Genomic DNA, 15,480 nt, shown 5'->3' with positions numbered 1-15,480 from the left:
GCCTGTAGTCCCAGCTACTCGGGAGGCTGAGGCAGGAGAATGGCCTGAACCTGGGAGGTGGAGCTTGCAGTGAGCTGAGATCGCTCCACTGCACTCCAGCCTGGGCGACAGAGCGAGACTCCATCTCAAAAAAAAAAGAAAAAAAAAAGGCGGCCAGGCATAGTGGCCCATGCCTGTGATCCCAGCACTTTGAGAGGCCCAGGCAGGAGGATTACTTGAGTCCAGGAGTTTGAGACCAGCTTGGACAATGTATTAAGACCCCGTTTCTACAAAAAAAAAAAAAAAAAAAAAAAAAATTAGCCGGGCGTGGTGGCGCACTAGCTACTTGGGAGGCTGAGATGGGAGAATTCTCTTGAGTCCAGGTGCTTGAGGCTGCAGTGAGCCATGATTGCACCACTGTATTCTAGCTTGGGGGACTGAGCAAGACCCTGTCTCAAAAAAAAAAAAAAAAAAAAAAAGAGAAAAGAAAAGGAAAAAATTAAATGGTAATAGTTTTCTCATGCTGGCTCTGCCTGGCTTGATGGAAGTTACGTAGTTCCCATGGCACTCTTCCAGGTGTTATTCCCATTTCTCAGATGAGAACACTGAGGCTGGCTCAAAGAGCTGCCCCAGATTGACCCAGGACACCCAGCCTCTGAGTGAGGGAGCCAGGATGTGACCCCCAGCCTCATCAGTCCCCACCCCCAGCTAGTCCCTGACAGAGTGCTGAACTGGGCCTCTGAGGGGGAGGCTGGGACAGTGTGTGGGACCCTGCTTTGATGGTTTTAGGTGAAAAAATGCAAAACAAGACAGGGAGGAGAGCACAGGCTCTGGAAAGAGAGAGACTTGGGTTTTCCTTCTAGCTCCCCTGCCTACCAACTTGCATGGCCTTGGGCAGGTCTCTTTACATCTCTGAGCCCCTGGAAATGGATGGTTTAATAAGGGAGGGTCAAATAGGGTCAATGGTTAAGACAAAATGCAATGATATATGTAAAACTCTTAGCTCAGTGCCTGGTATATAATAAGTGCTCTAAGTCTGAACTAATGTTTTTATTTGTTTGTTGTTTTTTTGTTTTTTGTTTTTGTTTTTGTTTTTTTTTAACGCAGAATCTCTCTCTGTCACCCAGATTGGAGTACAGCAGTGTGATCTTGGCTCACTGCAACCTCTGCCCCCCAGGCTCAAGCCATCCTCCCACCTCAGCCTCCCAAGTAGCTGGGACTATAGGTGTATATCATCACACCCAGCTAATTTGTGTAGAGAGTTTCGTCTTATTGTCCAGGATGGTGGCAAACTCCTTTCCTCTAGCAATCCATCCCCCTCAGCCTCCCAAAGTGCCGGGATTATAGGCATGAGCCACTGTGCCTGGCGTGAGCCCCTGTGCCCGGCCTGAGCTAGTATTTTTAAGGCTGCATGCCAGCCTCCCTACCCTTCTTCCCTCTTGAACCACTCTGCATGCTTTTTATGCTCAAGCAGTGTCCAGAGCTTCAGAATTATTTTTCCCCTACTCTCACCCCATTGAAATCTGGAGGGCTTTCTTGGCTGGCTTCCCCCTGTAATAGCTCAGAGGTCCCTGATTCCCAGGGACCCTGCCCAAGAGACCTGCATCTCCCAGCTCTGCAGAAGGTTGGAGCATGGTGGGTGGGAGGTGGTGTGGTCAGCGTGGTCCGGTAGGGTTGGGAATAGCCATGGCAATGGAATGTTGGAAGCTGGTTCCCATGGGGAGGAATCGCAGGGCTGATGGCTGAGCCTGAGCACGTGGGCACTGGGCCCTGCTCCAGGGCCACTCTGTAAGTGCAGTGACCTCCCGAGCCGGCTTTGTGCGCTGCCAGCTCCTTGCTGTTGTCCTCTCCCTGCCCCCCTGCTGCTTTTCTCTTGGGAACCTCCTGATCTGCTGAGCTTGGAGAAATGATGATTTAGAAAGTTCGTATAGATTTGAGCCAAAACTCGGTGTGGTCTCAGTGCAAATGTCACCCCCTTCTTTCCTTCTTTAACCCCTGTGGAATGCCTCCACCTCTCATCATGGGCATTTGCTTCTGAGCCTTTACCACTGGTGTCATTGTCTCACACACTGGTTTCTTGGATCCCCACTGGAATGTCAGCTCTGTGAAGGTAGGGACCTTTGTCTGCTGCCTTTGATGTATCCCAGTATGTTGAGCAGGGCCCTGCACATGGTACTTGCTCAGTAAACATTGGTGGAATGAATGAATCTGAGTCTAAGGGGATCTCTTAGATTGATCAGCCCCCTCCCTTCCAGGGGCTTTTCAGGGTCAATGGAAAGAGGGAGCAAAGTCCCCTCCCATGGTCTCCTGCTGCCTGTTTTTTTTGTTGTTGTTGTTTTTTGAGATGGAGTCTTGCTCTGTCACCCAGGCTGGAGTGCAGTGGTGCGATCATGGCTCACTGCAACCTCTGCCTCCCAGGTTCAAGTGATTCTCCTGCCTCAGCCTCCCGAGTAGCTGGGAGCTCCCAGGTGCGTTCCACCACACCCGGCTAATTATTATAATAATTATTATTATTATTATTATTGTATTTTTAGTAGAGAGGAGATTTCACCGTGTTAGCCAGGATGGTCTTGATCTCCTGACTTCGTGATCCGCCCGCCTCGGCCTCCCAAAGTGCTGGGATTACAGGTGTGAGTCACCACACCTGGTGAAATGAAACCCTGCTGTTTCCAACAACCAGCTGATTCTGGCTTAATCTGAATCTTTTTTTTTTTTTTTTTTTTTTTTGAGATGGAGTTTTGCTCTGTTGCCCAGGCTGGAGTACAGTGGCGCGATCTCGGCTCACTGCAACCTCTGCCTCCCGGGTTCAAGCGATTCCCCTGCCTCAGCCTCCTGAGTAGCTGGGATTACAGCCGCACGCCACCATGCCCAGCTAATTTTTTGTATTTTAGTACAGATGAGATTTCACTGTGTTGGCCAGGATGGTCTCGATCTCCTGACCTCGTGATCCGCCCGCCTCGGCCTCACAAAGTGCCGGGATTACAGACATGAGCCACTGTGCCTGGCTGCTGCCCCTGTTTTATGAGCCGCGTGACACCATGCTAGGGATGACACCTTGAAGACAGAACCACATTCAGAAACTGGCCTTTCCTCTTACTAGTTGTGTGGCTTCTGCTAATCACTCCATCTCTTGGAGCTTCAATTTCTTCACTTCTCAGATGGGGATAAAAATCCCCACCGTACAAGGATTTGCTGAAAACAAGAGCCAGCAGGCAGGTAGCACTTGCTCTGGGCCAGGTGCTGTTCCAACATGCCCTCATTTATTTGTACTTCCCAGCACTCCTACAAGACTAGTTTCTCATTTGCACGGGGCACATTTCCAAGTGCCCTTCTAGGAGGCGTTACAGGTTGCCTATCCCTTTATCTGAACTGCTTGGGACCAGAAAGGTTTTGGATTTCAGATTTTTTTTTTTTCTTTTGAGGCAGGGTCTCCCTCTGACACCCAGGCTGGAGTGCAGTGGCACGATCATGGCTCGCTTTAACCTTGACCTCCTGGGTTCAAGTAATCCTCCTGCCTCAGCATCCCAATTAGCTGGGACTACAGGCAAGCACCACCACACCTGGCTAATTAAAAAAAAGTTTTTTTAGTAGTGATGGGGTCTCAGTTTGTTGCCCAGACTGGTCTCAAACTCCTGGGCTCAAGCGATCCTCCTGCCTCAGCCCTCAAAGTGCTGGGATTACAGGCATGAGCTACCACGCCTAGCTTGAATTTTTTCCGAGTTTGGAATATTTGCATTATTTTAATCAGTTCAGCATCCCTACTCCAAAATACTCTACTGAGCATTTTCTTTCCTTTCTTTCCTTCCTTCCTTTCTCTCTTTCTCTCTCTCTTTCTTTCTCTCTTTATCTCTCTTTCTCCCTCTCTCTTTCTCCTTCCTTTTCTTTCTTCTTTTCTTTCCTTTTCCTTTTCTTTCATTTTCCTTTCTTTTCTTTTCCTTTCCCCTTTCCTCTTTCCTTTCCTTTCCCCGTTACCCTTTCCTTTCCTTTCCTTTCCTTTCCCCTTTCCCCTTTCCTTTCCCTTCCCCTCTTCGCTTCCCCTCCCCTCCCCCTCCCCCCCCTTCCCTTTCCTTTCAAGATGGGGTCTCGTTGTATTAATAGCCCAGGCTGGTCTTGAACTCCTGAGCTTAAGTGATTCTCCCACCTCGGCTTCCGAAAGTGCTGGGATTACAGGTGTGAACCACCATGCCCACACCTGATGAGCGTTTTCTGTGAGCATCATGTCGGCACTCCACAAGTTTTGGATTTTGGAGCATTTCATATTTTGAAATTCTGCATTAGGGCTACTTGACCTGTATTATCATCCCCATTTTACAGATGAGAAAACCAAGTGTCAGAGAGGCTAAGTGACTTGCCAAGGTCCTTCAGCCAGTAGCCGGTGCAGCAGGATTTTGAACCCAAGCAGTCTGGGCCCATAACATGTATGGTGTACAATTCAAAAAATACTAGTCGCTTTATTATTTTATCATGTGGAAAGACAATAAGATGACACCATCAAGTTATGTTTTTAGGAGAAAAATATCACCTACCACCCGAATACCACCCCTGGTAGCAATGTTTTTTGTTTGTCTGTTTTAAGGCAGTCTCACTCTGTCATCTAAGCTGGAGTGCAATGGCTTGATCCTAGCTCACTGCAGCCTCAACCTCCTGGGCTCAAGCAATCCCCCCACCTTGGCCTCCAGAGTAGCTGGGACTACAGGCGTGCACCACCCCATGCCTGGTTACCTGGTAGCAGTTGAGTCTTATTTCCTTCTTGGCTTTTTTCTTAAGTGTGGTTTCTATTTGTTGGCAATTTTGCTTTGTGGTAGAGTCGTGTTCACCCTGCACCCACATGGGACTTTCTTAGCTTAAAATGGAGAACATGGCACCACCTGTCTGATGGGGCTCATGTGAGGATGAAACCAGGTAGGGCATGGAAAACCCTTGCTTTGGTGTTAAATACACAGGGGTGCTGTGTATTTAATATATTCCTCCTGCAAAAAAAGGAGGGGCTGGGCGCAGCGGCCCACACGTGAAGTCCCAGCACTGTGAGAGGCACAGGCAAGAGGATCGCTTGAGCTCAGGAGTTTGAGACCAGCCTGGGCAACATAGCGGGACCCCATCTCTACACAAAAATACAAATATTAGCCAGGCACGGTGGCATGCACCTGTAGTCCTGGATATTTGGGAGGCTGATATGGGAGGATCGCCTGAGCCCAAGGAAGTCAAGGCTGCAGTGAGCCAAGATCATGCCACTGCACTCCAGTCTGGGCTGGACAGAATGAGACCCCCTCTCAACAGCAACCACAAAAGCAACAACAAAAAAAAGGAGAGCTCTTTGACTCCCACCCCTCCCTCTCATTTGCCCTCTAATTAGCACTGCCCAGCAGAACACTCTGCCGTGATGAGAATATTCTGTGCAGAGGTCAGCAAATTTCTATAAATGTCCAGATAGTAAATGTTTCCAATTTTGTGGTGTTTATGTGGTTTCTGTTGCTGTTGCTCCTCCTCCTCTCTCTCCTCTTCCTCCTCCTTTCACCCTCTTCCCTTGATAAAACTTACAAACCATTCTTAGTTCAAGGGTGCTTTGAAAACAGGCCCTGGGTTGGATTGGGCCATCATTTGCCCGCCCCCTCCTAAATGTGCACTGTCCGGTACAGTAGCCACTGGTCACGTGTGGCTTCTGGGCACTTGTAGTGTGGCTAGTGCAGATGGGAAGCTGGATTATTTATTGTATTTAATGTTACCTAAGGTGAGTTTAAATAGTTATGTGTGGCTGGGAGCTGCATGTTGGATACACAGCTCCAAGTGACTGACAGCCCTGTCCCGTTGCTCTGAAAGGGCCTGTGTTCCCTGGAGGGGGATGGCTGGGCTCATGGGCCGTGGGAGCTGCCTGGCTGGCAGGCCTCTTGGGCTCGCTGGCATTTCAAGAGCTGTCTGAGGGCAGCTGGGCGAGCCATCCTGCCTCTGGAAGAGCTTCCAGCGCCTGCTTCCTAATTGGTTTTATTTATGCCAAGAGAGCAGGCCTCACATCATTGGCCGCCCATGTTCCAGGATTGCCGGGGCTTGAGTCTCTGTAGTTTGGGGGTGGCCTGCTGGGGGGGGGGTCTGGTTGCTGTGGTTACACCTTGGTTCCCTTTTCCATCTGGGTTTAGATGTCCTCATTGGCCTGATATTTCAGGAAAAGGAAAATGGTATGGAGAAAAGGAGTGAGTGAATAGGAAGGAATGGAGGACCAAGAAACGCAGTCAACAGCCTGCAGCCTGTTTATTGCCATCATGGCATAAATAATAAAAGCTGAGTTTGTTTGCTTGTTTGTTTTCTTTTTTTTTTTTTTTTTGAGACATGGTCTTGCTCTGTTGCCCAGACTGTAGTGCAGTGGCACAATCACAGCTCGCTGCAACCTTGACCTCCTGGGCTTAAGCAATCCTCCCATCTCAGCCTCCCAAGTAGCTGGGGCTATAGGCGTGTACCATCACCTGGATAATTTTTTATTTTTTGTAGAGACTGGGTCTCCCCCTGTTGCCGAGGCTGGGTCTCGAACTCCTGGGCTCAAGCGATCCTTCTGCCTCTGCCTTCCAAAGTGCTGGGATCACAGGCATGAGCCACCACGCAAAGCCTGGCTGAGATTTAAAAAGCTGAGATTTCAAAGTGTTGTTACCCTGGTTAAAACCTCCTGTTTACAGAATAGGAGAAGTCCCAGAGGAGGGATGTATAGAGTCAAGGAGTTGGCCAACTCCAGAGCTGCATTCCAAATCACCCCTACCTCCTGAAACAGGACTGACAGGCGGGAGGTTTAGCTTCAGACTCAGTATGTGAGTCTGTAAAGTGATTTCTCCTTGTGGGCCTCAGTTGTCCCATCTGTAAAATGGGGAAAGGTATGAATTGGACTAAAAATATTCTCTACCCTAAGTGGTAAGATATATATATATACACACACACACACACACACACATATATATATATATACCCTGCCCTAAAGCTACAATGATTCCACTTTGGCCTGATTCTGGCTACATGCCAGGACTCATCATGGACACAGCCTCGTTCCTGTAACATGGGAGATTAAGTGTTAGGAAGGTCTGGATGGTGAAACTCTTTTCACCCATTCCTTGGGTAAGTTGCTCTTCCTCTTGGTGTCGTGCTTTCTCATCTGTAAAATTGGGATCATCACACTTTCCTTTTATTGGGGTTTGAATGACACAGGTATTTGTGTGGTAGGCATTTGGTCAGTGTTAGGTGGTGATAGTAGGATGTTGTGTTCAATTCCAGGAGGCAGCATATTCATTGTAGGCTGGGCACATGGCACCATTTGGAATTGTGCAGTCCACAACCTGATCAGCCATACCCAGCCATCTCAGGTGGCAATAGTGGTGTGTCGTGGTGGTGGTGGTTGCTTATTGTTAATATTTACTTTTCCTGGAGTCCAAGGTCCCTAGGCCAAGAGGAGGGGAGAGGCCTGGTTGGCATAAGCCAGGGGCTCCCTAAGGCAGCAATGCCTTAGCTCAGACTTCACCTCACATCTCTCTGCCTGAGAAGTGAGCCAGTTCATTCCCTGTAGGAGCAGGTAAGTTGAGACTCCAGCTGTTGTATCTTGAGCTGAAGCGGCCTCCCCTGCATTCCAGAGTCCTTCTCCCAAATGTCACTGTCTGGTGTTCTTGAGATCCTAAACCCTCACTCTGCCTCTTTGAAGGGGCCAGGGACTTGGCCCCTCTCCACGGTGCCCATCCCTGATGCAATATCTCCTTTGCCTCTCCAGGGCTCTGCCAGCAGACAGCCTTGGCACACAGGCACAAGAGCTGGAGCCCAGAGATGAGAGTGCCCACAGGAGGTAAGTACACCCAGAAGGAATTTCCGCTGGAGTCCTGGCCCCTCCTGAGATCACCCTCCAAAAGTCCCCTCCGTGCCCCCAGCCTCCATGATTGGGCACCTGGGCAAGCTCCCCCGGCTGGTTTTCACCTTTCTATTCAGCCAGCAGGTTGGAAATCTGGTACTAGAAAAAGCTGTATCCCAGCAAGCACCATAGAGAGACGAGCATCTTTGTCTCTTAGGAAGACGATTCTCCAGGTGATAGGAGAGAGAAGGCTGAGTCTCGAAGTGGGTGTGGGACTTGCCCAGTGTCACGGAGCAGATGCAAGGCATAGCCAGAACCCAGACCCTCTTGTGTCCCGTTCTGCTGACATTAGTGTTTTGGGTATGCTTTCTCAGCACCCCACAGGAGTTCCCTGGCCTTCCGAATAGCTTCCTTGAGAAAAGGGTATTATTATTCCTTTTTTGGAGAAGAAAATAGAAGCTCAGAGAAGTGATATCTTTTGTCCAGATCACCAGCTGGCAAGTGGCAGAAGCGAGATTTGAACCTGGGAGTGTAGTACTCCAAGTTGGAAGCCCTCACCCATCATCCTCAAGAGGATGCCAGGACGCCTCCCTTGCCAGGGTCCAGCAGTGTGATGAGGGGGTCGGGCAGGCCTAGTTCCCTGGGCTGGGCCCTCTAGCTCCTCCCAGAGTGGGATCCCTAGCTCTGGGTAACCAGGAAGCTATACTTTCTGCTTTGTGGGTTCCAGGCTGCTTTCTGTGTCCCAAGTCACCCTGCTTTTTCTTTTTAAGCCGTCGTGCAGGTCGTCGCTGTCTTCTGCTCACTTCTGCCTTGCCTGCTTTGAGCTCTTTTCTTCAGCCTTGGCCTGGTCTGATCAAGGACTGCCACTCTGGCCGTGCAACCTTGGACAAGCTGCTTCATCTCTTTGAGCTTAGATATTGCAGGGAAAATGCTTTAGCAGAGTTTATGCTCCATAAATGCAAACACCTTTGCTGAACATAAAATGCTGAAGCTGGCCGGGTTCATTGGCTCACACCTGTAATCCCAGCACTTTGGGAGGCCGAGGCGGGCAGATCACCTGAGGTCAGGAGTTCGAGACCAACCTGGCTAACATGGTGAAACCCCAACTCTACTAAAAATACAAAAAAAAATTAGCCAAGGTGGGGACGCTGTCACTGAAATCCTAATAACTGACAGAATTCTAGTCACAGGTCTCGGGAGAATTTCACTGAGCTTCTGATGAAGAGAAGGGGTCATTGCAGGAATTTCTGAATGGCTTCATGTCCTGTTCAGCCTGCCTCCCCCCAGGAAGTAGCCCTGAAATAGCTTTCCCCATTGTAGACCCTGAATCGAGGGTACACATGAAGCCCCAACCTCTTCAGCAGAACTTCATCAGCACGTTTTTCTGAAGAGAGGGAAATTAACCAAGGCACAGAGAGGCCGGTGACCCCAGCCTGAGATCCATCTCTGCTTTGTCAGCTGCTTCTCACATTTCCATTTCCTCAGCCTCTGAGGTCAGTGGATCCACCCTGATTTTGCAGCTGAAGAGACTGTGGCTAAGATGGGGGAAGTGACTCTCCCAAGCCACACGGCCAGGAAGCCCTAGTCTCTTAGCAGTTTCCATCCCAGGCCTGAGACTGTGTTCCCTCCCCTTTGATGGTTATTTTCTACCTGCTATAGCCTGAGAGGGCCCAGGCAGCCCAAGCCCTTGCAGGTGGATAGGCCCAGCCGCAGACTGGGTCCTTGGGTGGTTTTGGGTGGAACCTCACATCCAAAGAGGCGTGCTGTCTTCCCACGGGCTTCCACCAGACCCTCCATTCACTAAGTCACTCTCAGTTCCCCAATCATGCTGCGTCCTTTCCTGCCTGTGGCTCTGCACTGGCTATTCCCTTTGCTGGGAACGTCCTTCTTTCCCTTCTCCACCTGCCTGTTTCCTACCCACCGCTCAAAATTCTGCATGAAGGCTACCTCCTGCAGGAGGCCTTCCCTCACCTAGGCAGGTAGAACCCATCAGTCTCTCAGGCACACGTCCATAGTAAGAGTAGACTTGGGAGGCTGAGGTTCCCAGCACATAGCGGGTGCCCATTACATGTTGGAATAAGTCAATAACCAATGATTATGGTAGAACTCACTAATCTTCTTGGGCCAGATGGGGTAGCTCATGCCTGTAATCCCATCATTTTGGGAGGCTGAGGTGGGAGGATCACTTGAGGCCAGTAGTTTGAGACCAGCCTGGGTCACAGAGTGAGACTCTTTCTCTACAGAAAAAAAAAAAAAAAAAAAAAAAGAAAGAAAAGAAAAGAAATTGCTATTATTCTTTCCATTGCTCCCTATGTGCTGGGCACCTCCTTAAATATTTTCCATATTGAGGGTTGCTTACTACTCATAACAACCCTTTGAGGTTGACACTCTTAGGCCCATTTTCTAGATGAGGCTCAGAGGAGTCCCTTGCCCAGGCTCATTCAGCCAGGAAGTGGCAGAGCTGGGATTTGAACCCGGCTTACCTGACTCCTTGAATGACCGGAGACTTCAGCCCTCACTTTGCTTCTGGAAAGAGGTAAGAGGGGCAGTCAGGGAAACTAAGCCTCGGAAACACAGCAAGGGTGAGGCAGAGAACGGCTGGGGCAATCTGAGATGGGCTGAGTGTCCCTCCAGGGCCAGGGTCTGCACCGTCTGCATTGGGCTCAGGTTGCAAAATCAGGGGATTTGGGGGGTGATCTGGGAAGGAAGGTGGATCTGTCACTGAGGGATGTGACAGAGGGTGTGGCCTCGCTTTTTAAAATGAGCCCTTACCTGAAAAATTGCCACTGAAGTCTGATCTTCTTTATCAGCAACTCCTGGGAGGAGCGAGGAGCCCAGGCTCAGGAGCAGCATTCTGTCCTAAGTTGTCCTCTCCCTTCCTTCCCCAATCATCCTTAAAGGTCCAGCACCCCTGAGCCTACCCAGGACATGGGCAGGAGCCTCCTGCATGGCCTCCTGATCTCCATCCTCACCCCTCAGGGGCTGTCTATAGAGTGAGTCCAGCTCCTTCCCTTGTTCCTGAGGACCTGCCTGGCCTTGCCCCATCTTTCCCTCTCCCCCTCTAGCCCCAGCAGCCTCTTCTCAGTTTTTTTTTTTTTCCTTTTTTTTTTTTTTTAATTTTTTTGAGACAGGGTCTTGCTCTGTTGCCTAGGTTGGAGTGCAGTGGCCCAGTCATAGCTCACTGCAGCCTTGACTTCCCAGGCTCAAGTGATCCTCCCATCTCAGCCTCTCAAGTAGCCAGGACTGCAGGCAGGCACTACCATGCCCACAGAGACAAGGTCTCACTAAGTTGCCCAGGCTGGTCTCAAGCTCCTGGCCTGAAGTGATCTTCCCACTTTGGCCTTCCAAAATGCTGAGATTACAGGTGTGAGCCGCCACTCTCAGCCTCAAGTTCTTGAAGACCTCACACTCTTTCTCATCTGAGGGCCTTTGCACTCTCTGTTCTCTCTGCTTGTAACACCCTCCCCACATGCAAAGACATGGCCGGCTCCTTCTCATCCTGGTCTTGGCTTGGATACCACCTCCTTCAGGAAGCCTCCCCTGACTACCTTCCTCCTTCCCCTCCTTGGTTCCTCTCACAGTGTCCTGTTCATTTCTTTGAAACAGTTATCACAGTTTGTCCATACCTTGTGTATTATCTGCTTCTCCTGCTGGGACCTAAGCTCCTTGAGGTCAGAGTCCTGGCTGTCTTGTCCATTGTCCTGTTTCCAGCACCAAACACAGTGCCTGGCACTTTAGTGAATGAAGAATAAATGATGGAATGATGATCCTGGAAGAAGTGTAGACCAGGATATGCTCAGCCTTCTCCTGAAAAAATGTTTTCCTTGGAGGCAGAGTGGTGATTTAAAGCAGAGCTGGCTGGTCTGGGTTGGAACCGTGGACCCTGGTTTGGCTGCTTCCCAGCTGGGCAACCGAGCAACTTTTCTGTACCTTAGTTTCTTCTCTCTACAATGATGATTTCATAGCACTTAATCTGTGCCAGGCTCGGCTCATTCAGGCTCTGCTCATTTTGAGACAGGGTCTTGCTCTGTGGCCTAGGTTGGAGTACGGTGGCCCAATCATAGCTTACTGCAGCCTTGACTTCCCAGGCTCAAGTGATCCTCCCATCTCAGCCTCTCAAGTAGCCTCTCAAGGCGCATTCCAGAAATATTTATTGAGCAACTACTAGGTGTCGGGCACTGTGCTAAGAGTTGAGGGGTACAGCAGTGAACAAAACCAGCAAAACTCCCTGCCCTCATAGAGCAGACCTGCTGGAATCTGACATTATATATTTTGATAGTAAATTTTATAATAATGATCACTGTCTCCATTGATCCAATGAAACAGCTGAGGGATTAAGGAACCTGCCAAGGTCCCACAGCTAGGAAGTGGAGAGAAGGATTTGAACTTAGGCTGCCAGGCTGTAGCATCCCTTGGGCTGATAACAGTACCTCCCTTCCTAAGGTTGTTGGAAGATCCCATGAGTTAAGATAGGTAAAGTGGCTGGACACTGTGTCTCACCCCTGTAATCCCAGCACTTTGGAAGGCCGAGGTGGAAGGATTGCTTGAAGCGAGACCCTGTTTCTAAAAATTAGCCAGGTGTGGTGGTGTGTGCCTGTAGTCCCAGGTACTTGGGAGGCTGAGGCAGAGGACTGCTTGAGCCCAGGAGTCTGAGGCCGCAGTGAGCTGTGATCTCACCACTCAGTGCACTCCAGCATTAAAAAAAAAAAAAAAAAAATGACCGGATGGCTCATGCCAGTAATCCCATCACTTTGGGTAGGAGGTAGGAGGAGGTAGGAGGATCACCCAAGCCCACGAATTCAAGAGCAGCCTGGGCAACATGGTGAGACCTCATCTCTTTAAAAAAACAAAAAAATTTTTTACAGTGCCCAGTAGGGTGCCAGGCACACAGCTAGTGTTTATGAAAGTTGCCCTCTGCATTCATGTCAGCAGTTTGCAGTTATAGGGCTTCGCAGTTACTGGAGAGCTCACAGCTCATAGACCTTCCTGACTATGCATGTCCCCCTCTTTCCCCAGATGTGAGCCTGGCGGGCTGCCAGCTAACCTGTCGCTGAAGCCCCAGAAGCGGGTCCTCAGGCCGGGCCTGCCCCGCCTCCGGCCCAGCATGCGCCTGTCGGTGCGGAGGGTGCTGCTGGCAGCTGGCTGTGCCCTGGTCCTAGTGCTGGCGGTTCAGCTGGGGCAGCAGGTGCTAGAGTGCCGGGCGGTGCTGGCGGGCCTGCGGAGCCCCCGGGGGGCCATGCGGCCGGAGCAGGAGGAGCTGGTGATGGTGGGCACCAACCACGTGGAATACCGCTACGGCAAGGCCATGCCGCTCATCTTCGTGGGCGGCGTGCCACGCAGTGGCACCACGTTGATGCGCGCCATGCTGGACGCCCACCCCGAGGTGCGCTGCGGCGAGGAGACCCGCATCATCCCGCGCGTGCTGGCCATGCGCCAGGCCTGGTCCAAGTCTGGCCGTGAGAAGCTGCGGCTGGACGAGGCGGGGGTGACGGATGAGGTGCTGGACGCCGCCATGCAGGCCTTCATCCTGGAGGTGATTGCCAAGCACGGAGAGCCGGCCCGCGTGCTCTGCAACAAGGACCCATTTACGCTCAAGTCCTCGGTCTACTTGTCGCGACTGTTCCCCAACTCCAAATTCCTGCTGATGGTGCGGGATGGCCGAGCCTCCGTGCACTCCATGATCACGCGCAAAGTCACCATCGCGGGCTTCGACCTCAGCAGCTACCGCGACTGCCTCACCAAGTGGAACAAGGCCATCGAGGTGATGTACGCCCAGTGCATGGAGGTGGGCAAGGACAAGTGCCTGCCTGTGTACTACGAGCAGCTGGTGCTGCACCCCAGGCGCTCACTCAAGCTTATCCTCGACTTCCTTGGCATCGCCTGGAGCGACGCTGTCCTCCACCATGAAGACCTCATTGGCAAGCCGGGTGGTGTCTCCCTGTCCAAGTGAGTGGAGCCCCTGATGCTTCCACTCAGACTCCGGCCCTGGAGTCAGAGGCACCAGGCGAGAAAATCAGCACTGCCTCTCCTGAGCTGTGTGGCCTTGGGCAAGTCACTATCTCTCTCTGAGCCTCTGTTTCATTATCCCAAAAAATGACAATGACCCCTCTCCTTTCTGAGAGAATCTGCAGACTTCGTGGGCTGTTTGTTTTTTGAGACACTGTCTCGGTCTGTTGCCCGGCTGGAGTGCAGTGGTGCAGTCAGCTCACTACAGCCTCCACCTCCCTGTTCAAGTGATCCCACCTCATCTTCCTGAGTAGCTGGGACTACAGGCATGCGTCACCAAGCTGGGCTAATTTTTGTATTTTTGGTAGAGATGGGGTTTTGCCATGTTGCCCAGGCTGGTCTCAAACTCCTGGCCTCAAGCAATCCTTCCACCTCAGCCTCCCAGAGTCCTGGGTTTACAGGCATGAGCCACCATGCCCAGCCTGGAATCTGCAAACTTTGAGTATGCTTTGTAGTAAGGCAATAGTGGGTAAAGGCTAAGAGCTCAGGTTCCGGTACAAGGATGTCTGGGTTCAAACCTCAGCTCTGCCACTTCCTAGCTGTGTGACCCTGGGCAAGCGACTCAACCCCTGTGCTTCCATTGCTTCATCTGTAACATGGAAATATAATTTTCCCACTTTATAGATACCTGTGGGCATCAAATAGGTTAACACATGTTAGGTGCTATTATTACTATTTTAGTGTTGGTCCTGCTGTTATTGATGGACTACTCATCATCCTCACCATTGTCATTTAATGAGTGCCTACTGTATGGCAAGTATTGGGTTAAGCCCCCAATAAGTTTATCTCCTTTAATCCTTACACCAACCTGAAGACATAGGAACACCTCTTAGCCCCATTTTATAGACCGAAAAACTGAATCTCACAGAGGAGCAGTTACTGGCCTCAGGCTACACAGCTAACAAAGCATGGTGCTGGGATTGGAACCCAGGTCTATTTTTTGGGGGTTTTTTTGTTTTTGTTTTTTTGAGACAGGGTTTTATTCTGTTGTCCAGGCTGGAGTGCAGCGGCACGATCCCAGCTCACTGCAGCCTCGGCCTTTTGGGCTCAAGCTATCTCCCGCCTCAGTCTTCTGAGTAGTTGGGACTACAGGCGAGCACCTCCACACCTAGCTCATTTTTTTTTTTTCTAGTAGAGATGAGATCTCAGTAAGTCTTCCAGGCTGGTCTCCAACTCCTAAGCTCAAGCCATCCTCCTGTCTTGACCTCCCAAGTGCTGGGATTACAGGTGCCTGACCTATTGTGTTCTTAAACTCTCCATGTCCAGAACTCCTCCCATCCTCCCCTTCACTCCCTCTCATCCTTTCCTTTCCTTCCTCCCTCTGTCCCTTCCTCCCTGCCTTCTTCCATTTAAAAGCTGCTGTCCCTATCCTGAGACCCAGAGCACTTTGAACAATGCTGGAGCAGAGTATGTAGTCTCTGCGCTTTCCCGTCCTGATCAGGCTCTGGATATCCTGAGAGCTCAGCCAAAGGATGGTTCTTCCCCATGGCTGGTCCTGCTGGGCCCCTGCCAGACCCAGAGCAGAACTAGAGTTTCGCAGCTGCTCTCCCCTTGCAATGAAGTTCCTACATGCCAGGTACCCCAGCCAGTTGATGCTGGAGCTAGGATTTTATAAATTATTATGACAAAAATATTAGGTTACCAAAGTAATACATCTTTACTGTAGAAAATTAGAAAAGATACAC

At 50.6% G+C, this 15,480-nt stretch overlaps 1 protein-coding gene across 7 annotated transcripts in view; it reads left to right on the top strand.

Annotated features, from left to right (window-relative positions):
* Window positions 1–15,480, top strand: part of LOC105495718 (tyrosylprotein sulfotransferase 2) — a 63,392-nt gene that overhangs the window by 36,756 nt on the left and 11,156 nt on the right. For 2 of the 7 annotated variants that reach the window (XR_011614020.1, XR_011614019.1), the window contains exons 1-3: window positions 10,197–10,325; window positions 10,690–10,782; window positions 12,806–13,735. Coding sequence is in view for 5 of the 7 variants with exons in the window: in XM_071080318.1 (XP_070936419.1) it covers window positions 10,285–10,325; window positions 10,690–10,782; window positions 12,806–13,735 (1,064 nt within the window). In the remaining 2 variants the exon portion in view is untranslated. Of the gene's footprint in view, window positions 1–1,694; window positions 1,768–7,714; window positions 7,787–10,196; window positions 10,326–10,689; window positions 10,783–12,805; window positions 13,736–15,480 lie in introns of those variants that run through there. The other 5 variants (XM_011765463.2, XM_011765462.3, XM_071080318.1 and 2 more) reach the window with 4 other exon arrangements.

The sequence above is a fragment of the Macaca nemestrina genome, chromosome 15 (genome assembly GCF_043159975.1).
Source record: "Macaca nemestrina isolate mMacNem1 chromosome 15, mMacNem.hap1, whole genome shotgun sequence".
Taxonomy (NCBI): Eukaryota; Metazoa; Chordata; class Mammalia; order Primates; family Cercopithecidae; genus Macaca; species Macaca nemestrina.
This window is presented reverse-complemented; position numbering and strand designations above follow the sequence as displayed.